Source organism: Quercus lobata, chromosome 8, assembly GCF_001633185.2.
Source record: "Quercus lobata isolate SW786 chromosome 8, ValleyOak3.0 Primary Assembly, whole genome shotgun sequence".
Classification (NCBI taxonomy): domain Eukaryota; kingdom Viridiplantae; phylum Streptophyta; class Magnoliopsida; order Fagales; family Fagaceae; genus Quercus; species Quercus lobata.
The window spans coordinates 9,505,101-9,532,660 of NC_044911.1; the positions used below are offsets into that span (position 1 = coordinate 9,505,101).

The 27,560-nt window shown below is 37.0% G+C and overlaps 2 protein-coding genes and 1 pseudogene across 2 annotated transcripts; all 3 read right to left on the bottom strand.

The window, feature by feature from the left end:
• Positions 1 to 780: 780 nt before the first annotated feature.
• LOC115954976 (GDSL esterase/lipase At5g55050-like) lies at positions 781 to 3,960 on the bottom strand. The gene is made up of 5 exons (XM_031072989.1): positions 3,608 to 3,960; positions 3,381 to 3,523; positions 1,816 to 2,049; positions 1,427 to 1,676; positions 781 to 1,107 (listed from the first exon to the last, which is right to left on the bottom strand). Exons 1-5 carry the CDS (start codon positions 3,840 to 3,842, stop codon positions 887 to 889), a joined length of 1,083 nt encoding a protein of 360 aa, XP_030928849.1. The 5' UTR covers positions 3,843 to 3,960; the 3' UTR covers positions 781 to 886.
• Positions 3,961 to 10,405: 6,445 nt separating this feature from the next.
• On the bottom strand, positions 10,406 to 15,998 carry LOC115954977 (annotated as a pseudogene).
• A 6,889-nt stretch (positions 15,999 to 22,887) lies between these two features.
• LOC115954975 (GDSL esterase/lipase At5g55050-like) lies at positions 22,888 to 27,560 on the bottom strand. Its single transcript, XM_031072988.1, has 5 exons — positions 27,286 to 27,560; positions 26,976 to 27,118; positions 24,487 to 24,720; positions 23,680 to 23,929; positions 22,888 to 23,324 (listed from the first exon to the last, which is right to left on the bottom strand). Exons 1-5 carry the CDS (start codon positions 27,521 to 27,523, stop codon positions 23,104 to 23,106), a joined length of 1,086 nt encoding a protein of 361 aa, XP_030928848.1. The 5' UTR covers positions 27,524 to 27,560; the 3' UTR covers positions 22,888 to 23,103.

Below are 27,560 nucleotides of genomic sequence, written 5' to 3' on the forward strand. Positions count from 1 at the left end.
AATATTTAAAAATTATGGCTAACATATAAATGCATAATTTAGCCTCTAATAAGTAAAAATTTCTAGCTACACCTTTGACAATAACAATGGTATATTATTAATTTGTTTGATTTTTCTTTTGTAAGTATAGCTGGAAAGAAACCATGCAAAGATAATCAATAAAGAATCTGAAGACGGTCTTGTAATGTTTTCTGTCGTGAGTATCCAATATTGGTTTAAATGGTTATCTTCCTCCATTATTTTTAACCTTTTTTTTTTTTCTAAATATGATAGAATTTTAACCTATGATGTTTGTTCCATGACGATTGTTCTTTATCATGAGGACAAGATATAAATTATTTTTAGTATTTGGGGGGGGGGGGGGAGTTTGAACACCAAATTTTTTATTCAATGACAAAAAACTTTAGGCTAGCTAGAACCCACTATCTCCATTAATTTAAATTGGGTATAATGAACCACATAACAAGGATATACTATCAATTTGTTTGATTTTCTTTTGTAAGTATAACGGGAAAGAAACCATGCCAAAAAAAAAAAAAAATGTTAGAATGCGGGAGCTTATTTTTATTGGTTATTTGATTTTAAAAATAAATCGGGTAGAAGTACAACCATACCTAAAAATATTAAAGTTTTGTTTTGTTTTTTTTAAGTTGCACCTAAACTGTAAATAAACTGAATGATTTTTGTAACATGTCATTAATATGGTCGACTATCTTGATGCACATATACTCAAATATAAGTCGCTTCCTTCAAAGCCAATCACCACTAATCCTAACCATGTATGAAGAATTTTTATGTTGCTTTTTAATGTTGAGACCCTCTAAAAGGGACACAATCATTAGAAGGTAACATCTTACAAATATAAGAACTGTCTGTATTGGTGAGCTTAAATGGCCACTAGCTGCTTCACATTCATTGGAAATGCGTATTGCAAAGAACCATCAAATATTCGATCCACAATGATGCGATGAGCTGCCTCTGTAGGATGGACTTTGTCAAAGAAGACATAGTCACTTCTGTTGGAGCAATATTTTGCAATTGACAGGCAAAAAATCTTAGCATTAAGGGTCCCCAGGCCACAACAAGCAGCTTTCACCTCTACAAATCCTGCAATCAAATATGAAAAAGGTCTTTAATCATTCTTTTTTATCACGAAAAATTGAAGGGAAAACAAACTATATGTAGAAAACAAACCAAGCAGTGCCTACTTAACAATGTGTCAATTTTGGACATTCTAACCTAAAGCCTATAGAATGACTTCGGAGAATAAAATGACATAAATGAATTCATGTCATCGACTACTGATTAGTCTGTTGAGGAACCATAGCGAAACCCAAAATTCTAAAGTTTGGTTGTTATTGTAATTGGGTCTTTTAGTTTATATTTTTTAATCTCTATTTTATAAAAAGAAGATGATCAGTTGTACCATAAGCAGCTGGTCTCTGAACGAAGTCAAACACAGCTTTGTAAGTGTCAAAGTAGGAGTAGTTTATGCCTTTAAGATCTGACTTCAATTCCTGCAACATTGAAATAAGACCTTTATTGTACTTATCAGACCAGAAATTTATTTCTTCGTCGCATTTTTCATTTTTGGTCTCCCTCCTCCTTGCTGGGCAGCACCCAATTGACCCAATTCCGACAATCACAAATTTACGTGCACCAAAACCGTATAACCGCTGCACAAAGTTTTGATAAAGAAATGATCAGCAAAGACCCAAATTGAATTACACTATAATGTTTCTTGGAGTGAAAGTGAACCTCTAACTCTAATGTTTGTCACATTTAAGTTTCAAGGCAAGTAATAAACTTAGTTACCTTTAATTTAGCTTTGATTGAAAGGACCATTGAATCGACGTACTCAAGTGAGGTAGTCTTGTTTTGGAGATCGGATGATTCGAAGTAGCGAAAGATGTCGTTGCTTCCAATCACAAAGGTAAAAATTGATTTTGATAAATGATTTTTTGCACCAGAGGATCCTAGTCGTTTGTACAGGTCTTTATACACGATTGAGAAGTAGTCTAATTGTTGTGTCAAATGTATTGACTGGGACTGCACGAGTGAATATAAAACAAAACAATTTAATATGTATCAGCTAAACATCTTACACTCCTACAAGTAGTGGGTATTAGTTTCATTGGTTTGGGGTACGATTCATGGATTTTCAAGGTATCTAAAAATTGATAGGATAGATAACAGAATAATATAACTAAATGCTTGAATACCACTTTCTTATAGAAAAAAAAAAAAAAAAAAAAACTAGTATCGAAGTTAGACCATATGGAAATGATATTATTCTCACGACTTGTCACTTTATCAAATTATTAGATGAAGTTGTTTCCACAACATTTTTTTGTTTGAAAAAGTTTACAAGTATAAAAAATTTGATACCTATTGATATAACAAATTATTAGTGATAAGTAAAAAAGTGATATCAATGGTAACTAATCAGCTCAATGAGAACCAGTAACTAGTAAAATGGTGTGAAAAATGTTATCAAAGTTTGTGTGTATTATCATTTTTGTTTTTTTCTACACAAGTCGAAGGACCAATGGACTCTTAACACCTCAAGTCCTCAACTGTCAAATACAAAGTGGCTTTCTTGCTTCTTTAATTGGAAATATCTGGCTTTAGGTACATGGGCCAAATTAAAAAGCCTATCTTTGGGCCTCATCAGGTCTTTTAAATAGCTCAGTGGTCTTCAAATTTCATGTGGGCTATGTTAGTTTTTCAATTGGGGGAACAAAAAGGGCTACATAATAGCCCAATTGTGGGTCACAACTCTTACACACAACACATGGCAAACTATTGCATAACCGTAAAGGAAGAGAATCGTAGCCGTAACCGTAGCCGTAGCCGTAGCTTAATTGATAAAGGTTTTATGTTGTACAAGAAACTACTGTGTGAGACTCTCCTGTCTTCATACCAAGAAATTTAGTTTAATACAAAAAATGGAACAGAAACAAATGAAGAGAATCTGATGATTCTCAAGTGGTTCTTAAAAAGTATAAATTACATAATTTAATAAAAAAATTGATTTTGGGTTTTTTTCCTAGAGTGTATTGGAAATTTGGGCTTGCTATGTTATAATTTTTTTTTTTTTTTTCTTCAGATTTTAGTTCAAAAGTTTTTTTGGCTTCTCTTTGCTTGAAAGCCTCAATATATTGTTAAGTAGAACAAATTATGGAGCAAAGTTTAATTTTATTAGAATAAAAAAAAACTAAGTGTTCCCAATTTTTTTAAGGATAGATCATACAAAATTTTAAATTATTATATATATAATTAAAAAAAAAAATGCAGGCTGAGAGAATCAAACAAAATAATAATCTTAAAGACACCAAACATATATAGCATTAATTAGTGAAAGATTTTGTTTCGCTTACCAGTGGGTTGTCCTTGCCACCCAAAATTCTGGCACCACCAGAAGCAAAGCTAACACCGTTTAGAAACGAAACATTATTATTCTCGTTGGACTTATCTACTAGAGAAAGGTATGGTGGTGAAGTCGGCAATCCTAATTTCTCAGCTGCCACACAATGTTCCATTCATTTCACATAGAAATTTACGTTAAAACAAACAAACAAACAAACTAACACCACATATTACTTACCAAGAAAATCTGCAGCATTCATGCCATTAGTAAATCTCCCATTTGCTTTATGGTTAGGAAAGTCGATGCCATAGTAAGGGAAATCAGCCTTGGCAATAGAGAGCTTAAGGTAATTGTTGTTTCCCACATCTACCAATGAATCTGCAAACACAAACATGGCTGGAACCATTTGAGCCTTTGAGAGGTTGAAGCTTATAATGATGAAGAAAGTCAGTAGCAGAACTTTGCATTCCATTGTGCTAAGCAAACCTGACTCTCTCTCTCTCTCTCTCTCTCTCAAATTGATATGTTGGAACAGTGAAGGTTCGGATTTAATTTATAGAGCAGATGAGTTGGATGAGGTGTGTATTATGTCTGTAATAAACAATGCCTTAAAAAGAAATTTCCTGCATGGCCTTAAAAAAGAGTTTTCCAATGGACACTCTTGAAAGGTTACGTTATTAGATTTTTTGTTCTTGTTTTTGTTTTTTCTCAACTTCCGTTTATTTTGAGTAAAAATATTTTATGGAAAGTTGATTCGTTTCTTGTATTTACTATTCAATCACAATCCGGAAAAGTCTATTCTTTAAAACATTTTTGTTACTTATTTGCTAGCATGGAATCTTCCTCCATGTTTATTGTAAATTCCAAATAATTAAATGAGCCAAAGCTTTCAACCACATAAACATGGTTTTTTTTTTTTTTTTTGTTACATAATTATATATGCAAAAAAATAATATTGAAAACATTTTTGTTACTTAGCTAGTGTGGGGCCCAAATAGCTTATGGGCCGGGCCCGTTTACTCATAGGGAGTCCAAAGGCCCAAGCCGAAGAGAGCTATGGCCCAAGGCCAAATAATGTAGAGTATAGGATAGTCTTAAGATACCGCCGAGGACCGCTCAGTCCTCGGCAAACCCAAAGTCCCACCGAAGAGAGGGGCAAAAACAGTATAGGACTAACTTTGAAAGAAAATCTAAAATATCCGAGGAAAGCTGCCCTTATTGCCATTCAATGCTCTGTACCTGACAGAGCCGCATTCTTTGGCTTTTACGAACACCCCCAACGACTTTGGATATGGGCTGATGGGACAAGTATCAGTCTTGGAAAGTTTAACCCTACACGTGGACGAAGGACAGCGAACACAGGCCAGTATAAAAGGGAAATTAAGTGACCTAGAGAAGGGGCTGGGAAAAATGGCCAGAAAGAAGAGCCTCCCAGCCCACCTCCAGGAAAAAGATTTCAGGGGTGAAGAAAACTTAACCATGTATGAACACCACGGAAAACCCACCGCCTGGTGACCAAGGCCTAGCCTTTCAAACCCACGCTCTACAAATGATATTGTATGGGCCTTTTTACGTGCGAATCCAACCCTGTTGTGGTTTGACGCGAATCGTGTCCTTACAATTGGCGCCGTCTGTGGGAAGGCTTGTGTGTTGGTATAGATGGTAGGTTGAGAGAGTTCCTTTGCCATTTTTAATAACTGGTTATACAGTTTTAGTGTACAACCCAGCTAAGGTCTATGATTCGTGACTAGGGGCTACGTTTATTAGCGTCAATCGTCTAGATAACTCTAGGGGCTTGGCTGAGGAGCTACCTCCCCTAAAGCCAGGGCCCCACGCAAAGAGAAAACTAGGTTTTGGACAGAACCAAGGCATTGCATAGTCCTTGGACTCAAGCCTATGGGGAAACCAACTACCTGGATGAGGAAAACTAGGTTTTGGACAGAACTAAGGCATTGCATGGTCCTCGGACTCAAGCCTATGGGGAAACCAACTACCTGGATGAGGAAAACTAGGTTTTGGACAGAATCAAGGCATTGCATAGTCCTCGGACTCAAGCCTATGGGGAAACCAACTACTTGGATGAGGAAAACTAGGTTTTGGACAGAACTAAGGCATTGCATGGTCCTCGGACTCAAGCCTATGGGGAAACCAACTACCTGGATGAGGAAAACTAGGTTTTGGACAGAATCAAGGCATTGCATAGTCCTCGGACTCAAGCCTATGGGGAAACCAACTACCTGGATGAGGAAAACTAGGTTTTGGACAGAACCAAGACATTGCATAGTCCTCGGACTCAAGCCTATGGGGAAACCAACTACCTGGATAAGGAAAACTAGGTTTTGGATAGAACCAAGGCATTGCATGGTCCTCGGACTCAAGCCTATGGGGAAACCAACTACCTGGATGAGGAAAACTAGGTTTTGGACAGAACCAAGACATTGCATAGTCCTCGGACTCAAGCCTATGGGGAAACCAACTACCTGGATGAGGAAAACTAGGTTTTGGACAGAACCAAGGCATTGCATGGTCCTCGGACTCAAGCCTATGGGGAAACCAACTACCTGGATGAGGAAAACTAGGTTTTGAACAGAACCAAGGCATTGCATGGTCCTCGGACTCAAGCCTATAGGGAAACCAACTACCTGGATGAGGAAAACTAGGTTTTGGACAGAACCAAGGTATTGCATGGTCCTCGGACTCAAGCCTATGGGGAAACCAACTACCTGGATGATGAAAACTAGGTTTTGGACAGAACCAAGGCATTGCATAGTCCTCGGACTCAAGCCTATGGGGAAACCAACTACTTGGATGAGAAAAAGTTTGGGTTTCGTAAGATTGGCTACTTGATAAAAATGCTAAGCTACTTAATCATCGGCTTAAATACCGTAAAAGGTTAAGGCCAACAAAAGCGTAAGGAAGGTGGGGGAATGCCCCAGTATTCAGTAGCCTAAGGGGGTTGTTCATTTGGCGGATGATATGTCTTCAGATGGTTATTTCTTATCTGGCATCAAGCCTTCGGTTCTCACCTCGGCTAGTTTGGGGTAAGTATTATTTTTCACGGGTCGGCCTTGTTGTGCCAAGCAATTCCATTAAAGTTATGGTGATATCTTTTTCTTAGCGAATACTTTGGTCATGGTTGTTATTGATTCAAATGCTATATTATTGTGCCGAACAGCACTTGCAAATTCGTAAAAACGCCTTTTTCTTTGATAAAGGGGTAAGACTCCATGTATTGTGCTCTAAGATCGCGGTATTGTGCCCAGCCGACTCATTAAGCTCATTATAATGCCTTCTCTTTTCCTGTCTCATAAGAGTTTCAGTTTTGAATATTATTTGTTTAAGTCAAAATTATTAAGTTGGATTATTTTTGTAAGGATAGAGCAGGGTAGTATTTAACTGAATTATGTGTCTATGTATTGTGTCATCATTTCAGAAATAAAGAGATAGAACATGCGAAGTAAAGTAATAGTCATTTTTATTAATATGAAGATGTATTACAACGTACGAAAAGGGGCTTAAACAAGCCTATACAAAAGATAAACTGTCGAAACAAAAAAAAAAAAAAAAAAAAAAAAAAAAGGGAAAAACCTCAACAATACAGATAAGTAAACAACCAGATGTCTTGTTAAATTCGTTTCCGAAGTCCTTCCAAACTTTGCTTCAGTAGCGCCCATATTGAGAAAGGGACCTTCTGTAGAAGAAGATGGAAGAGATGGAGGAAGAAGATGGAGGAGATGAATGAAGAAGATGGAGGACATGAGTAAGGAAGGAGGAGAAGAAGAGAGAAGAGATGAAAAGAAAGAAAAAGGAGCAAAAGAGGGAGAAGAGAAAGCACCAGGATGGATCTGGTGCTGGGAAGACTAAGAAAGGGAGGTAGAAGGAGGCGCCAGTGAACGAAGAAAGGAAGAAGCAGGGGCACTTAGTCCCTGCCTTGGTCCTGACTCCTAACCCACTGGAGCCGTATTAGGTATGCTCATAAGAGAGCGGCGGGTGGTGATAATGGGTGTTCTCGACTCAGTCACGCCGAAAGTTTGACGTGATGAGCCCCTGCTTCGGATTTTGGCTGAAAGGAAGGTGAGACAAATCTTAAGTCTCCGCCATCCTTGCCCTAACTGAGCCATTTCGAGCTTTATTAGAACATGATGCTTTAAGGAGGGGTATGATTCCGTCATCACTCGTTATAGTGAATGTATTATGATTTGGTGTATAATTGTTGGGTTAAATAAATGCTAAGGGAGGCTAAGGGTTTCAGATCTCAGAAAGACAAAAGGGTCTCTGTACAAAAGTGATAGCCTCCTACTTGTCTTCTTATAGGAAGGGCAAGACCGACGGTATTAAATTCGTTCAGGTTTCCAAAAGAATCTGAAGATAAAGAGGCGTCCGTTCCGCTTCCCCACCTCATCAGACGAACCGTCAAATGTAAATGAGTCTCGTAAAGGGAAGTCATTAAAGGCGCATCTTGGACAGCCAAACGGCAGGAGCGTGTCAAGAGTAAATTAAGGGGAACACCCTGTAAACCGATATATTTTCTGGGCAGGTGGAGAACCGCCAGTATCAATGAAGGGCTAAATTAAATGAGCCGTGGTAACGGTTCGGTATTACCAAAACCCACATTTCCAACTCAAAAGTCGGACAGTAGGGTTTTGAGGGGCTATTGTGGGGCCCAAATAACTTATGGGTCAGGCCCGTTTACTCATAGGGAGTCCAAAGGCCCAAGCCGAAGAGAGCTATGGCCCAAGGCCAAATAATGTAGAGTATAGGATAGTCTTAAGATACCGCCGAGGACCGCTCAGTCCTCGGCAAACCCAAAATCCCACCGAAGAGAGGGGCAAAAACGGTATAGGACTAACTTTGAAAGAAAATCTAAAATATCCGGGGAAAACTGCCCTTATTACCATTCAATGCTCTGTACTTGACAGAGCCGCATTCTTTGGCTTTTACGAACACCCCCAACGACTTTGGATATGGGCTGATGGGACAAGTATCAGTCTTGGAAAGTTTAACCCTACACGTGGACGAAGGACAGCGAACACAGGCCAGTATAAAAGGGAAATTAAGTGGCCTAGAGAAGGGGCTGGGAAAAATGGCCAGAAAGAAGAACCTCCCAGCCCACCTCCAGGAAAAAGATTTCAGGGGTAAAGAAAACTTAACTATGTATGAACACCACGGAAAACCTACCGCCTGGTGACCAAGGCCTAGCCTTTCAAACCCACGCTCTACAAATGATATTGTATGGGCCTTTTTACGTGCGAATCCAACCCTGTTGTGGTTTGACGCGAATCGTGTCCTTACAGCTAGCATAGAAAATCGTAATTCTAAATATCCATATGAACTAAAACTTTCAATCACAATATGAATATTTTGTGGTATAATTAGAATTTTTTTTTTCTTTTTTGCAAATACTCATCTGTCCACTATATGTAGCCTGTAGGGACCCAAATAGAGCAATCCTTCATGAAATTATATATATATATATATATATCTCTTTCCATTAAAAAAATTATATATATCTAAAAGTTGTTTCACCATGTCTGTATATAAATATATCCAATTATTATTATTTATTAACCTATATCAGCGGTCACATCATCTACATATTTCTAACATTATCTCTCTCAATTTTAACTATTCTTCTCCTTATTAAATTCTCACCTTACAATTACACTTCTTCCTTCTTTTTTACCTTTTTATATTCCTACTATCCTATACTTTACAATTCGACCTTTTAAAAAAAAAAGAAATTATACAAAAGGTTTGAATCGAATAAGTTTAAAACTTAGAAGACTCAATTGAAAAAAAAAAAAAAAAAAAAGTTAAAAGGCTAAAATCAAGTTTCGTCAAACTTAGAGGGTGCACTTTGCATTTTAGCCTTTATTTTTTCCTTTTATGTACCATATGTACTTAATCTCTAATTGTTCATTTATTATTATAAAATACACACTAAATATGACAATAATATTAATGGTTAGAGAATGATATGTGTCACGAATCACGATTTATGAAACATCTTTTATGGGATATGATATGCAAATTTAACAACAAACCATACCAACTATCTCCTTATAAAATCATAGGGTGTTTGTTAAACCATTAAACTAGGTTAACCTCAATTTGTGAGTGGCCCGCTTCATGAGGTAGACTCACAAGATACCGCTTCCTATTTCAAAGGTTGGACTCTTTTTAATTAGTCTCTTTTGGTCACTTTGAATAAAGGGAGAGGGAGAGGGAGGGAAACTAAGGTAGAACTGACCGAAAATTAACAAACTGACTATTAATCTATTAGTTATTGTAATTAGCTCCTTCTACTGCTAGTAGACTTGCAGTATAATATGAGGAAAAAAGCATCTATGTGAAAGTGGTTAGGGAAGTTTCTTGCGAACACATAATGTTCCACTAGAATTATTCTTTATTGAAAAATAATCAATAAATAATTAGAAGACAGCCCTGTAATGCGTTCTATCATGAGTACCCAATACTGATTTGAATGGTTATTTTCTTCCATTAATTTTGTTTTAGATATAATAGAATTTTACTCTATGGTATTCACTCTATGATAATTATTCTTTATTATCAAGTCAAAGCACTAATCGATTTTTAATTTAAACATTGAATACCATATTTCTTATTCAATGACAAAAATGTTTATTAATTAAGCTAACTAGAACCGACTTCCTCCATTAAGTTCATTTGCGTATAACACGAAAATAAAAATCCTAAACATGTGAACTGCATAACAAGGGTATATTATCAATTTGTTTAAATTTTCTTTTGTAACTATAACCGGAGGAAACCATGCAAAAAAACACTTTCTTGTGTTAGTTTGGAAGAGCTTATTTGTATTGGTTTTTTTTTATTTTAAAAATAAATCGTGTAAAAGAACAACCATATATGTCAATTCCTTCAAAGCCAATCGCCACTAATCCTAACCATAAGAAGATTTTTTGTATTGCTTTTTAATGTTGAAACCCTCTAAAAAGGACACAATAATTAGAAGGTAACATCTTACAAATATAGGGACTGTCTTAATTGGTGAGCTTAAATAGCTACTAGCTGCTTCATATTCACTGGAAATGTGTACTGCAAAGAACCATCAAATACATGATCCATAGAGATGCGATTAGCTGCCTCTGTAGGATGGACTAGATCAGAGAATACGTGGTCGCTTCTGTTGGAGCAATAGGCTGCAATTAGCAGGCAAAAAATTTCAAAATTAAGGGTCCCCAGCCCGCAACAAGCAGCCTTAATTTCTACAAATCCTGCAACCAAATAGGAAGGGTCTTCAATCATTCTTTCTTTCCTTTTTTATTTTTTTTTATTTTTTTTTATGTAATGAAAAATTGAAAGGAAAATAAACTAAAGGTAGAAAAATAAAGCAGAAATTATGAAAAGGACATAGAATTTCGGAAAACCTAGTGCCTACTTAACAAAGTGTCAATTTTGGACTTTGTTTTAAGTGAGTTTTACATCCATTTTCATGTCGGGAAATTGCCTCAAATTCTAATTGTGACTTGGAAAGTCAATTAGGTTTCCTAGTTGAAGAAGGAAAAATTAATTTGGGTTTCCTTGTTATAGAAGGAAATACTATTCTTTGGTGTGAAAGGAAGTCTATTCTTTGGTGTAAAAGGAAGCCTATTCCTTATTAAAGAGGGAATACATTGGTGTGAAAGGAAGTCTATTCTTTGGTGTAAAAGGAAGTCTATTCCTTATTAAAGAGGTAATGTATTCCTAGTCTAAGAGGAAATAGACTCCTTGTTAAAGAGGTAATGTATTTATAGTTCAAGAATGAATAGCAAAAGAGTCTTATAAATAGACAATACTACAAAAAATTTGATGGTTTTGGCCCAAGGGTCTTCCCTATGGAGAGAGGGAAAATAAAACATGAAACCAAGAGAGAGAAAAAAAAAATTTCACTTGGGAGGAACGCAAGGAGGAGGAGAGCAGCAACAAGGATTGCCGCAAAAGAGACAAGAGAAACAGCAGCCAAGAGGGAGCTACTTAGAGAAGAAGAAGACAGCCAAGAGAGAGCTATGTGTGGAAAAGAAAATAAAAAGGAGAGAGTAAAGTGTTGCCGCCTTTGAAAGAGATAATTAGTGTGTGTGTGTGTGTGTGAGAGAGAGTAAAGAAAAACAAGAGAGATTTTTCTTTAGTTGTGAGACATACACAAGAATTATTGTAATTGATTTGATAATGGTGAAATTATTCGAAGTTTGTCTTGTGGTTTTTTTTCCCTTCAAAGAGAGAGGGTTTTTCATATAAATTTTGTGTTCTTATGTGTAATTATTATTTTGAATTGCTAATATTGTTGATAGTATTATTTAGGACCCAACATTTCAAGCTATAGAAGGGACTAATTTGGCAAAATGAGTCGGCTTTTAATGAGTTGCTCCAAGTTGAGAGAACAATAAGAGAAAGAGAAATATTTAAAATAATTTTAGTAGAAGTAATATAAATAGGCATGTTAAGTAAGGAAGTAGTATAAATTATGAATTTGTAGATACTGAAACTCTGATTATTATGTTAAGGATCTATAGTTGACTCCAAAATTATAGGAATAAGGCTTGATTATTATTGTAATTGTCTTTATAATTTATATTTTGTACTCTCTAATTTATAAAAAGAAAATAATCAGTTGTAGCATAAGCAGCTGGTCTCTGAATGAGGTCAAGAAAGACTTTATAGGAGTCAGAGAAGGAGTAGTATATCTCTTTTAAGTTCCGACTTCAATTCCTGCATCATTGACATAAGGCCTTCAGGGTACTTAACAGACCAGTAATTCATTTCTTCGCGGCATTCTTCATTTTTTTTCTCCCTCCTCCTTGCTGGGCAGCATCCAAGTACCCCAGTTCCAAGAATCACAAATTTATGTGCATGAAAACTGTATAAGCGCTGCAAAATAGTTTTTTATAAAGAAATGGTCAGCAAAGACTTAAGTTGAATTACATTATATACTATTTACAAACATTTGGCTCATTAAAAAGGGAGTCTCAGCTGATTTATCAATGATTGAACTGAGCTTAAGTTCTAGTTTTAAGGTTCATTTACTATATGACTAATTGAGCAAATCCTTACCATAGCTTAGCACAGTTTGATGAGGCACACAAATAGCTTCAATAGTTACCTCTGAACAAATTTTATGTAATGTAATATCCAGTAAATTTATGTTATTTTCACAATCTAGAATTACATGATGTTGTCTTGGAGTCAAAGTGGCCCTCTAATGTTTATCTCATATATGTTCAAGGCAAGTTATAAGAACTTTGTAACCTTTAATTTTTATTTCAGTGATAGGACCATTGAATCCACGGATTGGTGTGGGGTGGTCATGTTTTGGAGATCTGATGACCTGAAGTAGCCAATGATGTCGTTGCTTCCAATCACAATGACAAAAATTGATTTTGATAAATTATTTTCTGCACCAGAGGATCCTAGCTGTTTGTACAGGTCTTCATGCACGATTGAGAAGTAGTCTATTTGTTGGGTCAAATGTATTGACTGGAACTACACGAGTGAATATGAAAGAAAACAATTTCTCAGCTAAACATTTTTTGAGAAATCATAGCAAGTTAGTAACTAATTGGCTTATAATAAAAATAGCTAATTGGCTTATAATAAGAAGACAATTTGTCAGCTAAACATATTTTTCAATTTATATTAATGCTAAATGTTGTACAAGAAATAGTATTTGACACTCTCCAGTAGGATGGCAATAGGGTGGGGCAGGGCCGAAGGATGGGGTCTTTGTTTCTGCCCCACATGGTTTTGTCTTGCCCCATCTCTGCCCCGCTTCACATGACAGAAAAAATTTTCTTATCCCATCCCCACCCCTTAGAGCCCAAAGAAGCCCTATCTCATCCTGTAAAACTATACTTTTTGTTAATTTACCCCTTCAACTATTACAATTTTTTTTTAATAAAACCTGTTTCATTAATAAAAATATATTTGAAATTACAACTAAATTTATTCCATCAAATCAAACTAATTTTTAGCAAAAAATGAATAATATTATTCAAGTGTTTAACATAACAATATCACAATAAAAATAAAAATCTCATAGTATAACAAATAACTAAATAGAGGCAAATAGTCACGTTGGATAGAATAAAATAAGCTAATATTGACATGTTTATTTAAATAATAGAGTTTTATGGTATGAAAAATTTACAATTATAACTTTTATCAATGCGGGTAAAGTGGATTTAAAACGTTATCTATCCCCGTCCCACCACTTTATGGGGTGGGAAAAACCCACATAGGATGAAACTGGAAGGAGCAAGTCAAGTAGAGCAGGCCGTACAAAAAACTGGTTCTATAGTTGCATTTTTTTTCCAGCAGTTTTGAAAACCGCCACTATAGAAGACCTAATATAATGCTTTTAGAAACTGCCATAATAAGTTGACTTATTTTGGCAATTTAAAGCCGACACTTTTAAAACTACTGCTATATATATATATATATATATATATATCCTACGATGGTGCTTTAAGAAATTGGTAGAGCTAGCATGACGTTTTTCAACCGCAGTTCTCCCTGCTCTCTCGGGTCTCCAATTTCCATACCAAGAAATTTGGATTTAATAAAAAATGGTACACAAAAAGAAAAAAATAAAATAAGGAGTATTGGAGACACAAAACATAGCATTAATTAGTGAAAGTTTTTACTATTTCACTTACCAAGTATGGGTCGGTGCCATCCAAAATTCTGACACCTTCAGAGGCAAAGCTAACACCGTTTAGGAACGAAACGTTATTCTTCTTGGGCGAGGCAAAGCTAACACCGTTCTTGGGCGAGGCAAAGCTAACACCGTTTAGGAACGAAACGTTATTCTTCTTGGGCCCATTTTCTAGAGAATGGTATGGTGGTGAACTTGGCAAGCCTACTTTCTCGGCTGCCCAATGCTCCATTCATTTCAAATAGAAATTTATGTTAAAAAAACAAACACCACATTATTACTTTCCACTCTTCCAATTAGGCCTGTCTACGGGTTGGTTTGAGTCGGGTTTGTGCCCAACCTGAAATCGACCCGATTACTTCGGGTCTAACATTTCTGGACCCACCGCCGACCGGTAAAAGGGGTCGGTTCGGATGGTCGGACCTCGTTGGAGACCGGTCGATTCTCGGTCGGGGTTGAAATTTGCAAAACTACACCGGATTTTGCTGAAATCCATCGGATCTGTACCAAATTGGGTCGCATATGCTAAGATCTGGTCGGATTTCAATGAGATCTTACCGGATCTCGAAGAGATCAGGCCAGACTCGACGAGATCTCGCCGGATCTCACAGATATCAGGCCATTTCTCGACTGATCAAACTAAAACCACCGGCGAAACGCTCCCATCAACAGAAAATGACGACTTTTTCCGGTGATAATACGGTCAGGTTGGTTTTTTTGGTTTTTCATGATCAGACCCTTCAACCGACCCACCGGTCTCGGGTTCTGGGAGCGGCAACTCGCCACCGACCCATCATCGGTGTCGGGTCGGCCGGGTTGGCCAAGTGGGTCGGTTGGTGGGTTGGTTTGGACATCCCTACTTCCAACACATGAAGGTACAGTGTACAATATGAATATTATGTGGAATAATTAGAAAATTAAATTAATTTTTTTCGTAAATATACATTAATTCGTAATGCATGTGATGAATGAATAAATTTAACATAATATTCACAAAAACATACCATTAAAAGGTCAACTTTACTGCGAATTGTTTTTTTTTTTTTGGTGTATTGTATATTTATGTATCATATGGTAAATTAATACTCGATATATATAAAAGGTATATTTGTTACAAACTTAGACTATATTCAACTAATAATTTTTTGGTCATCTCTTATATATACATAAAATTTAACAAAATTAATGTCAAGAATCTCGTAGTTCAATTGACACATCTTGTTATTTTTAATGAAGATATCCATGGTTTAAATCTTCATCTCGCATTGTAACAATCGAGTCTTAAAAAATATTATTAAAAAAAATTGGATATAATTTTCTCCTGAAAGTCTAAAACTAAATTGTGTATTGTGTATTGGCCTTTAATGATTCTTTTTATCCTCCTTTATTTTTTAATCTTAAAATTTCACTCTTTACTTCTCATCATCAAATTAGTTCTAATTTTAGTTCTTTTCAACTCAGTTCAGCCCACTTTAGTTTGATTCAGTCATAGTGCTAGTAACCAACCTCTTACATTTGAACGATTCTATAGTTTCTCTATCGCTAAGTAAGTGAGTACCCTCTCCTTCACTTTGGCAGTAGAATTTGCTATCCCTTCCATTCGAAGGAGAGTTTTTGTTTCTCTTGGGATAACAAGTTTATCTCGGGAGCTAGTTGGGTTTTTTTTTGTGGGGTTTAGGGAAAAACTTTTCTTTCAATTCGCACGTGCTCTAGCGAGACATGGAGTAACTTCTCCCTCTTAGAAAGGGAGAAAAAAGGCTTTGCCTTGAACAAGGATCAACGATCAAGTGAATTTATTATTGCTGCGCAATTCATAACCCCTTGTTTTCTAAACATGGAAGTGATGGCAAGAACCTTCAAGCATTTTCGGAGGTCCACCAATGGTTTCAAGATTCGCAACCATCAATGATAGTTTTTAGACGCCTTAAAAACACAATTGGATTAACCTAGGTAATTAGCCAAGTTGTTACTTAGTCCAAATTAACAAATCTAGGTTATCACAATCAAAACAATCATATCATGCAAAGTATCGGAAAGATAAATAATACAACAATATGATCACCCAGGAAACCAAACCGGTAAAAACCTGGGGAGGATTTAACCTAGCTATCCTCAAGGTAAACTTGAATCCACTATGAAAGAATCGAAGTTGTTCAACAGGACTTAGACCACTAACATCCTATTACTACCCACCAGTAGAAAATTACTGACACGACCACGTACAAACTCCGAAACCACTGACTCCTTCTTTCTTGGATTCTCCAGCAAGTATAAGCACACCCGCTTGTGTTTCTTTAAGTTCTTATGGCAGCAACTGAATCATCATCAAGCTCTTGAAGAAATCTCCTTCTTGATAATCCTAAGCTTGTGTAAAGGAAAGCTCCTCACAGATCTCACAAGAGATTTACACAAACAGCAATATGAGCAACACTAAAACGTGGCTAGGGTTTGCCTTTTATACCTAGGAAAAATTAGAAAACCCTAAACGTTTTAAAACAAACTAGGGTTGAGTTGGAATTCTGCAGAAAAACGCCTCTGACCCGATTTTCGATTGATCGAGCCTAAGCTTCGATTGATCGAACCAGGCCGAGAAGCTTAAGTAACTTTTGCAACAGTTTATTCCAACTTTACATAAATGAACCAACTTTGAGCAAGTCTAGACACGACTAAACAACTTGTTTTGATCATGGTTTGCCAACAATACACATTAAAGTTCTAAATACATAAAATCCTAAATCTTTAGAACCTAACAATCAAGATCACAGGGTGCTTTTTGTTTTTGATAATTTAAGCAATGTTGACTGAATATTGCAAAGCCAACCTTGGAGTTTCAATAAACACTTAGTGATGGTCCAGAGATACAATACGGATGTACCAATTCAAGAGTTGTCGTTCATGAAAGCTCTCTTTTGGGTGCAAGTACATGAAATTCTAGTACGTTATATGACAAAAAAGGTTGCTAAAAACCTTTGCGAAACTGTCGAGGAAGTCCAAAAATCAATCAACGCGGTTGATGTCACCTTACCTCTGTGTAGGGGACGCCTAATTACAATGAAGAATGAAGCAAAACACTGTATCCGATTCAAGTATGAAAGGTTGCCAAACCTGTGCTTCTGGTGTAGGCAACTAACTCATAGTGATAAGAACTGTGACTTGTGGATCGAAAGCAAAGGCACCCTCTCCCCAGATTAGCAACAATTCAATTCTAGTTTGAAGGCTGCACCATATTTGGCCAAAAGGAAAAAAAATGTAATTTTCGTTCCAGGTTTCTATAAAGGAAGAAAATCCAATTTTCGAGGACTTAAGGAAGTCAGTCCATGTCCAGCTCCAGTGGTGGAAAATTCAGGGACGAGTTCATCAGAAAATATTCAGTCCGACATGGAGGTATCGGTGGAGGAAGGAAGCAATAAATGTGGGGAGCAATTAAATGCTAAAACCATAGGCATGGAGAATGCGTTACAAACAGATACTGCAATTACTCCAAACGGGAAGTCAATCTCAAATGAATCTTGCCCAAATTCAAACTAGATTCTAAGGGAGAATAATATTAATTCAGAGATATTACTTCCCAAATCTGTCTCGTTCATTGAGTTGTTCGACATCCAAATAAGGGAAATTGATAAGGCCCTATTCAAATTTGGAAAACACGGATGAGGAACTAAATGCAAAAGAGGCAATCAATGCTGACTTTATTCCTCAGAATCAATGTGGTGAAGCAAGGGAAGGGAGAGGGGCACGTGAGGTAGGGTTAGCACATGCATGTGAACAAGTTCAGGGGCCTGACCGTGAGCATGCACAATCTACCCAACAAAAAATTAACACCACCACTCCCCAAAAAACATGTACCAGAGGGGGAAGAAAATATCAAGCACGTGCAATGGTGGTGAAAATAACAAGGCAGAAAAAATAATTTGTGGTAAGAGAGTCGGTGGTGATCATCTAGAGTTACCAGGCAAGCGTAGATTGGTTTCAAAGGATGATGGGAATTCTTCTTTTTCAATGGTGGAGGTTGTGTGTCAGCCCTATCAATCACAATAAGTTGCTTAATTTGGAACTGTCGTGGGCTTGGGAACCCATGTACAGAGAATGAGCTTGCTAACATTGTGCAGGCTAAAGATCCCTCTGTTGTGTTTATAGCCGAAACATGGGTAGATAAAACAAGGCAAAGAGATGTAAAATGAAAGATACAATTTGAGAACATGTTTGTTGTACCAAGAGAAGCTAGGGGTGGAGGTTTAGTTCTATTTTGGAGAGACACAATAGCTATTACTTTCGAAGGCTCTGATAAGAATCATATTGATGTAATTATTAATAAAAATACTACCTTGGAATGGAGATTTACTAGATTCTATGGAGAACCAGAAACACAGAGAAGATCTGAGTCATGGAATTTACTCTAAAGGCTAAATCGAAAATTTCAAATCCCTTGGTTATGCATAGGCGATTTTGATTAGTTGCTCAGTAGCGAAGAAAAATTGGGGGGCAATAGAAGAAGTCACAATCAAATGCAGCTTTTTCGAGATGCAGTGGATGCATGTAGTTTTTTGGATCTTGGATATTCGGGTCCCAAATTCACCTAGAGCAAACACTTTGCAAGCAGTCAGTCCATATGGGAAAGGCTTGATAGGGCTTTTTGTACTAATGATTGGCTTCAACAGTTTGCAAGAACAAGGGTTTTTCACCTCCACAGCATCACTTCGGATCATGTGCCTATTTGGATTGTACCCGATGGTCTTGAACCTCCCCTTATTTCAAAGCCATTTCGGTTTGAAGAAATGTGGCTCTCGAATAAAGGGTGTGGGCGAACAGTGAAGGCAGTTTGGAGAGCTTCGATTCCTTGTGATCCTGAGGTTCAAGTAATGAAGAAAATTGTCAAATGTGGGATTGAATTAACTCAGTGGAGTCGTCGAAATTTTGGGAGTGTTCGTAGAGAGCTTACCGAGTAGAAAAAGCTTTTGGTGAAGGCTGAACATGCGTCATTGCAATCTGGTTGCAATTTTTTGGTTAGGGAACCCACAAAGTAAATTAATGGATTGATGATCAAAGAAAATACAAAGTGGCAGCAGGGAGCAAAAAGTTTCTGGTTGGTTGGGGGTGATAAAAATTCCAAGTACTTCCATAGCCGAGCAACTTAGAGGACTAGACGCAATAGAATTAATGGTATCACCAATTCCTCAGGCCGATGGGTCCACAATTCAGATGAGGTAGCCAATTCATTCATAGAGTTTTCTCAAGAGCTCTTTGGGTCATCAAATCCGGTGATTGGTGTTGAGGATACGGACTCAATGCCAAGTATTGTTAATGATGAAATGAACTCTAAGCTCTCATAAGAATTCATGGAATGGGAAGTGCGAGCTGCCTTGAAGCAAATGGCTCCATTGAAAGCTCCTAGCCCCGATGGTATGCCTCTACTCTTTTACCAAAATTATTGGAAACTTGTTGGTGGTGATGTCACTAAAACTATTTTATCTTACCTCAATTCAACCTCTTTACCTCACCTTTTGAATCATACATTCCTGACTTTAATCCCAAAAATCAAAAACCCAATTTCCGTCTCTGATTATCACCCCATTAATCTTTGTAATGTGCTATATAAAATTTTTTCGAAGGTATTAGCAAATCAACTCAAAAAAATCTTACCAATTATAATTTCTGAACATCAAAGTGCTTTTACAAAAAACCGTTTAATGTTTAATATCTGATAATATTCTTGTAGCTTTTGAGACATTACATAGCATGAATGTTCATAAATCTGCAAAATCAAGTTATATGGCAGTGAAATTGGATATGAGCAAGGCTTATAACAGGGTGAAGTGGATTTTTTTGGAGAAGGTGATGAGAAAATTGGGGTTTAATGAGAGGTGGATAAACCTCATGATGGTTTGTGTGAAAATCGTATCGTATTCGGTATTGGATAATGGTGAACCTAAGGGATTGATTCGACCTACAAGGGGGATTCGTTAAGGCGACCCACTATCACCATTCCTCTTCTTACTTTGTACAGAAGGCCTCCATAGCCTAATCTCTAAGGCGGAGAGGGAGGGAGCCATTCACAGATTTGGATTAAGCAGAAGAAGTCCTAAACTAACCCATTTGCTTTTTGCGGATGATAGTTTGTTATTTTGCAGGTCTAATAGAAGTGAATGCCAAAAGATGTTGGAAATCCTAGCACGATATGAAAGCTTATCGGGGCAGCAAATTAATCGTGGGAAAACTGCCATCTTTTTCTCTAAGTCCACCAATGAGGCTATGAAGTTGGAGATCAAGGGAGCATTAGGAGTTCCAGAAATAAAGCAATTTGACAAATACTTGGGGCTACCATCACCAATGAGGAAACACAAAAAAGCAAGCTTTGACTACATAAAAGAAAGAATTTGGAGAAAATTACAAAAATGGGAAGAAAAATTGTTGTCTCAAGCAGGTAGAGAAGTCTTGATAAAGGCCGTGGTGCAGGCAATTCCAACCTATTCAATGTGTTGCTTTAAACTCCCACTAGGCCTTTGTCATGAAATTGAAGGTTTGATTCGAAAGTTTTGGTAGGGCCAAAGGGGTGAGCGAAGGAAGATACATTGGGTGAAATGGGAGGAAATGTGTGAGCCAAAATCGGAAGGTGGTATGGTTTTAAGGAATTATCTTTGTTCAATGATGCCCTCTTAGCAAAACAAACTCGGAGACTCTAACATGATAAAAACTCTTTGTTCTATATGGTTTTTAAATCTAAATTATTTCCAAGTTGTTCTATCATGGAAGCTAAAAAGGGTCAAGGTGGTTTGTATGCATGGAGGAATATCTTAATCGGAAGGGAGGTTATTCGGAAAGGGGCAAAGTGGAGGGTGGAAAATGGTGAGTCAATCAAACTGTGGGGTGACAAATGGTTACCTTCTCTTAGCTGCCCATCATTGCAAGGACCTCTAGTTGTAGAGTTACAAGAAGCCACTATTAGCTCTCTTATAAACCCAGCTATACACTCATGGGATTCGACCTTTCTGTCTAGAGTGTTCAGCCAAGAAGAAGCAAGTGAAATTTAGAAAATCCATCTCAACCGACAGCTTTGTGATGATGCTCCGTTCTGGCCTTTTGTGCAGTTCTGTATTTATTCAGCCAATTCAAGATATTACTTCCTGAAAACTAAAGTCTGAAGGTCATCTCCACCAAGGAATCAGGCTTTAGTGCAAACAAAATCACTGTGGAAATGGATTTTGCAACTGGCAGTCCTGTGTAAGGTGAGTAATTTTGTATGGAGAGCATATCGAAATGCTATCCCAACAAACTCAAATCTGGTTCATCGATATGTTATTGAAGATTCAACTTGTGTTCCCTTTGCTCACAATGTCCGGAAGATGTTCTACATTCTTTGTGGTCATGCTCTGGTCTAACTCGGGTATGGGAGGATGATCCACAATGGAGTTTAGGAGTACCACCCAGTTCCAAACATTTCCTCAAGTCCTCCTTCATGTTCTAGAATCGGGCTGTAATGGTGAACTCTTCGCAATGCTTACCTAGAATATATGGTTTCGGCAGAATAAGGTCAGAACCTCTCCACCAGGTTGGCCATTCGATCAGATAGCTCAGAAAGCCTATCACTCCCTCTAGGAGTTTCGGTCAGCACAGCCAAGGAAGCCCATAGTAGCAACACCAGCTTAGGTACGTTAGCAACCTCCTTTGGTGGATTGGGTTAAAATTAATTTTGATGGAGTGGCGTTCAAGGATGAAGACAGAGCAAGAATTGGCGTGGTTGTTCGAGATAGTCAAGGCATGGTCATGGCTTCTTTATCACAAAATATCCCAATCCCACACTCAGTTGTCAACCTGGAAACCTTGGCAGCATGTAGAGCACTTGAATTCTCCCTAGAGCTAGGCTTCGACAAAGCAATTCTTGAAGGAGACTCGATGATCGTCATGGCTGCACTAAGGGATCATTCTCCTTCATTAGCTTCATATGGCCTGTTACTTCGGGATTCTCAATTGATGGCAAATTTATTTACTTGTATTTCTTTCCAACATGTTGGTAGGGTAGGGAATTATGTTGCTCACAACCTAGCTAGACATGCACGTCATGTCACTGGTTTTTCAGTTTGGATGGAGGATGTTCCTATCCAAATTTTTGCAACTTATCAGGTGGATTTGCCTAACACTTAATAAAAAATTTCAAGTTCTTCTTTCTCAAAAAAAAAATACTTCTCATCATCATCATAATTTTTTCCTCAAATTGGATATAATTTTCTCTCATCATTTTTTTTTTCTTTTGGGTTGGATTAAGGTGTCAAATGAGATGTTCTGATATTCATTTATTTATAGAAGATAATTTGGATTTTTCATAAAGACAAGCGAAAACTCTAGGTTACGCCCCTGCCCTAACAAGTGTATATTATCAATTTGTTTGATTTTTCTTTTGTAACTATAACTAGAAAGAAACCGTGCCAAGATAATCAATACAGAATTTGAAGATGGCCTCGTAATGTTTTCTATATGATTCATGAGTATCCAATATTTGTTTGAGTGGTTATTTTTGTCCATTATTATTTTTTAATTATTTTTTTAAGATATGATAGAATTTCAACCTATGACGTTTGCTCTATGATGATTGCTCTTTATTATTAGGTTAATATATCAATCGGTTTTTTGTGTTGGAGGAGGGGGGTTTGAACACTAGATTTCTTATTCGACAACAATAAACTTTACGAGTTGAACTAACTAGAACCCACTTTCTCCATTAATTAAAATTATGTATAACATGAATAGAAAGAAACTTAAACATGTGAACCTCATATCAAGGGTATATTATCAATTTGTTTGAACTTTCTTTTGTAAGTATAACGAGAAAGAAACCATGCAAAAAAAAAAAAACTTCTTGCATTAGTTTGGGAGAGCTTATTTTTATGGTCAACTATCTTGATGCATATATACTAAAACCTAAGTCCCTTCGCTAAAAGTCAATCACTACTAATCCTAACCATAGATGAAAAAATTTTGTATTGCTTTTTAATGTTTAGACCTTCTAAAAGGGGCACAATCATTAGGAGGTAACATCTTACAAATATAGGGGTTGTCTTTATTGGTGAGCTTAAATAGCTACTAGCTGCTTCACGTTTATTGGAAATGTGTATTGCAAAGAACCATCAAATATATTATTCACAAAAATGCGATGAGCTGCCTCTGTAGGATGGACTCGATCAAAGAAGATGTAGTCACTTCTGTTGGAGCAATAGGCTGCAATTGGCAGACAAAAAATCTCAGCATTAAGGGTCCCCAGCCCACAACAAGCAGCTTTAACCTCTACAAATCCTGCAATCAAATATTAAAGGTCTTTAATCACTCTTTTTTATCACGAAAAATTGAAAGGAAAGCAAACTAAAGGTAGAAAAATGAAAAGGACATGGTACTCCCGAAAAACCAAGTAGTGCCAACTTAACAATGTGTCAATTTTGGACTTTCTGACCTAAAACCTAAAGTATGATTTCAGAGAATATAATGACATAAATGAATGCATGTCACTGACCTGATTAATCTGTTAAGGATCTATAACTGAACCCAAAATTCTAAAATTAAAAGGCTTGGTTGCTAACTTGTTATTGTAATTGGATTTTTGAATCTATATTTTTTTATCTCTATTTTATAAAAAGAAAATGATCAGTTGTACCATATGTAGCTGGTCTCTGAATGAAGTCAAGCAAGATTTTGTAAGTGTCAAAGTAGGAGTAGTGTATGTCTTTAAGATCAGACTTCAGTTCCTGCAACATTGAAATAAGGCCTTTATTGTACTTAATAGACCAGAAGTTTATTTCTTCGCGGCATTCTTCATTTTTGGTCTCCGTCCTCCTTGCTGGGCAGCATCCAATTGTCCCAATTCCAACAATCACAAATTTACGTGCACCAAAACTGTATAATCGCTGCACAAAGTTTTGATAAAGAAATGATCAGCAAAGACTTAAATTGAATTACATAATATACAAATCACAATAATTTGACTTGTTAAAAAGGTTTGCTCAGCTGGCTTATCAATTAATGAACATTGAACTGAGATTAAGGTCTAGTTTTAAGGTACATTTTCTATATGAGAAAGTCCTTTCCATAAATTGTCACGGTTTGACGAGGCTCACAAGTCACAAATAGCTTCAATATTTACTTCTGGACAATTTTTATATATATAAGATAATATGCAACAAATTCATGTTATTGTCACTATCTAGAATTGAGACTTTAAAGGAGTCAAGCTAGCCAAGTGAAGCCTACTCAAAGAATTGACAAGCTAAGCTCAAATTTTACTGGCTAAGCACAACTCAAGCTTGATAGGCTAAGCTAAACTAGAGCTCAAGCCAATCTTGAATAGTACCATTTTTTCATCAACAGAGTTCTAACAAGCTAAAATTTGGTTTGACTTGACCCCTATGCAACCTTACACTATAATGTTTCTTGTTTCCTAAAATTAAAGTAACAACTTAGTTACCTTTAATTTATCTTTCAGTGAAAGGACCATTGAATCCACGTACTGATGTGGGGTAGTCTTGTTTTGGAGATCGGACGACCTGAAGTAGCCAAGGATGTCGTTGCTTCCAATCACAACGGCAAAAATAGATTTTGATAAATGATTTTTTATACCAGAGGATCCTAGCTGTTTGTACAGGTCTTCATACACGGTCGAGAAGTAGTCTATTTGTTGTGTTAAATGTATTGACTGGAACTGCACGAGTGAATATAAAACAAAACAATTTGTCAGCTAAACATCTTTTTTTTCCTAGTAATTATAATAACTAATTGGCTATGATAAAACTAGGAATGGCAACGGGTCGGGTTCGGGCCGGGTTTTTTCATACCCGGACCCGACCCGTGGGTCTTAGCCCGAAGCCCGAACCCGGCCCGTTTACTAACCGGGTTTTTTTCCCGGGACCCGGACCCGTCTCCGTCGGACCCCGCGGGCCCCGTGGGCCCCGTTAAGCCCTACTAGATTTGGGCCCAATCCACAGCCCAACCAAAAAAAAAAAAAAATTTTGAATGGCCATTGCCAATTCCTCTGCGCATTTTTTTCCTTTTAGTACACAAAATATAAATTATGGAGATGAGTAAATAATAAAATTTATAGAATATAGTTTTAAACTCATTTTTAAAGGATTCCTCTTTGGCCTAATCAGATCTATGATTTTCACTTTCAAAATTACAAACCAAACACAACTTTCAGATCTATGATTTTCATTTTTCCCTTTCAAAAATCATAAACTCAAACACAAACACAAACTCACACGGTTGAGGCAAACTGAACCCAGAAAAAAAAAAAAAAATGGAGAACGAGAGGCCGTGTCACGCTTGTGGCAATGGGCGAGGAAGATGAGATGAGAGGGGCAGAGGACTGTGCGACAATGTGAGATCGGCGACGGCGAGGATGAAACGGAGTTGAGAGAGTAGAGAGCTTGGGACCGGTGACACTGACAGAGAGCTTGGAACGGCGACGAACGCTTGGAACGGCGACGAAGGCTTGGGACGGCGGCTAGAGTTGGACCGGGGGTGAGAGAGTTGGCTGATCTCGCACTGTCGGAGTGAGGGTGAGGATTGAGGGAGGGAGGGAGGGAGGCGTGGGTTCTGAGTATGCTGAAGAACAGAAGAATGAGAGATTAGGTTTAGGGTTAGATTATAAGGGTTATATATATAGGAGGGGTATTTTTGTAATATACAGTACCGGGTTTTTATCCGGGTCGGGTTTCGGGTCGGGTCTCGGATTTTTTTAATAAAACCCGGACCCGACCCGGATCCGCTTCGGGTTTTTTTTAAAAAACCCATACCCGACCCTATTCTTAATCGGACCGGGTAAAATCCGACCCATTAGGGTCGGACCGGACCGGGTACCCGCGGATCGGGTAAAAATTGCCATCCCTAGATAAAACTCCCAAGAATACTGAGTAGTGGGTAGTGGGTTTATCAATTTGGTTTTCGAGGAATCTAAATCTTTTTTTTTTAGAATATTAAATATTTTTAACACATACATGAGAATAGGGGAGAAGGTTTTTAAGGAAACTTACAGTAATGTATATCCAAAAGGACCTAACTCTTGGATACACAACACAGAAATATTATAAATAAGTAATAGAATATTATAACTAAATGATCGAATACCACTTTTTTATATTGAAAAAAATGAAAAACCCTATAATAAAACTAGCATCAAAGTTGGACCACTTGGGAATGATATCATTCTCACGACTTGTCATGTCACCAAATTGTTAGACGAAGATGTCTTCCACATCTTTTTTTTTTTTTTTTTTGAGAAAGTTAATAAGCACAAAAAATTTGATATTTGCTGATGTTACAAATTATTAACAATAAGTGATATCAGTAATAAACTCAAATAAGAACCAATAAAAACTTACAAATGACTAACTCAAGTAATGTGAAATATGTTAATCAATTATTTTTTGTGTATTAATCTTTTGTTTTTCTTCTACAATGTTGAAGGACCAATGGGCTTTTAGCACCTCAATTGTCAAATACAGAGTGGCTTTTTCTGCTACTTGAATTGAAAATTTCTGGCTTTAGGTATATGGGCCAAATTCCAAAAGCCCAGTTTTGGGCCTCATCAGGTCTTTTCTGTAGCTCAGTGGTCTTTAAATTTCATGTGGGCTATGTTAGTTTCTGAAATTGGAAAAAAAATTGGCTACATAAGAACTCAATTGGGTCACGTCTTTTGATGAATAAGACTTACACACATAAGCAAACTATTGCATAACCGTGAAGGAAGAGAATCATGGGCGTAGGCGTAGCTTAATTAATAAAGGTTTACGTTGTAGAAGAAACTAATATAGTAATCTATGTGAGCTTCATACCAAGAAATTTAGCTTCAATACAAAAAAAAAATGGTACAGAAAAACTGAAGAGAATCAAACAAAATAATAGTCTTAAAGACACAAAACATAGCATTAAATAGTGAAAGGTTTTTGATTCCCTTACCACATATGGGTCGGTGCCATCCAAAATTCTGGCACCTCCAGAAGCGAAGCTAACACCGTTTAGAAACGAAACGTTATTATTGTTGTTTGAATCATCTACTAGAGAAAAGTATGGTGGTGAAGTTGGCAATCCTAGTTTCTCAGCTGCCACAAAATGTTCCATTCATTTCACATAGAAATTTACGTTAAAATAATAATAAAATAAAATATAAAAAACGAAAACAACATATTGCTTTCCAGCACGTGAAGGTACAGTGAACAGAAAATAAATAAATAAAAGAATAAAAGGGATATATGTTTGATTAACTTACCAAGAAAATCTGCAGCATTCATGCCATTAGTGAATCTCCCATTTGCTTTTTGGTTAGGAAAGTCGATGCCATAGTGAGGGAGATCGGCCTTGGCAAGAGAGAGCTTGAGGTAATTGTTGTTTCCCACATCTACCAATGAGTCTCCAAACACATAAATGGCTGGAACCATTTGAGCCTCTGAGAGATTGAAGCTTATAATGATGATGAAGAAAGTCAGTAGCAGTACTTTGCATTTCATTGTGCTAAGCAAACCTTACTCTCTCTCTCTCTCTCTC

What these genes read in the sequence shown, in the direction of transcription:
- LOC115954976 (XM_031072989.1), bottom strand. Translation starts at nt 3,842, where the DNA reads ATGGAATGCAAAGTTCTGCTACTGACTTTCTTCATCATTATAAGCTTC. An exon ending in CAATCAAAGCTAAATTAAAG is followed by an intron (nt 1,677 to 1,815) that starts GTAACTAAGTTT and finishes AACTTTGTGCAG; the next exon opens with CGGTTATACGGTTTTGGTGC. An exon ending in TCAGAGACCAGCTGCTTATG is followed by an intron (nt 1,108 to 1,426) that starts GTACAACTGATC and finishes ATTTGATTGCAG; the next exon opens with GATTTGTAGAGGTGAAAGCT.
- LOC115954975 (XM_031072988.1), bottom strand. Translation starts at nt 27,523, where the DNA reads ATGAAATGCAAAGTACTGCTACTGACTTTCTTCATCATCATTATAAGC. An exon ending in GAATGCTGCAGATTTTCTTG is followed by an intron (nt 27,119 to 27,285) that starts GTAAGTTAATCA and finishes ATTTTGTGGCAG; the next exon opens with CTGAGAAACTAGGATTGCCA. An exon ending in TCAGAGACCAGCTACATATG is followed by an intron (nt 23,325 to 23,679) that starts GTACAACTGATC and finishes ATTTGATTGCAG; the next exon opens with GATTTGTAGAGGTTAAAGCT.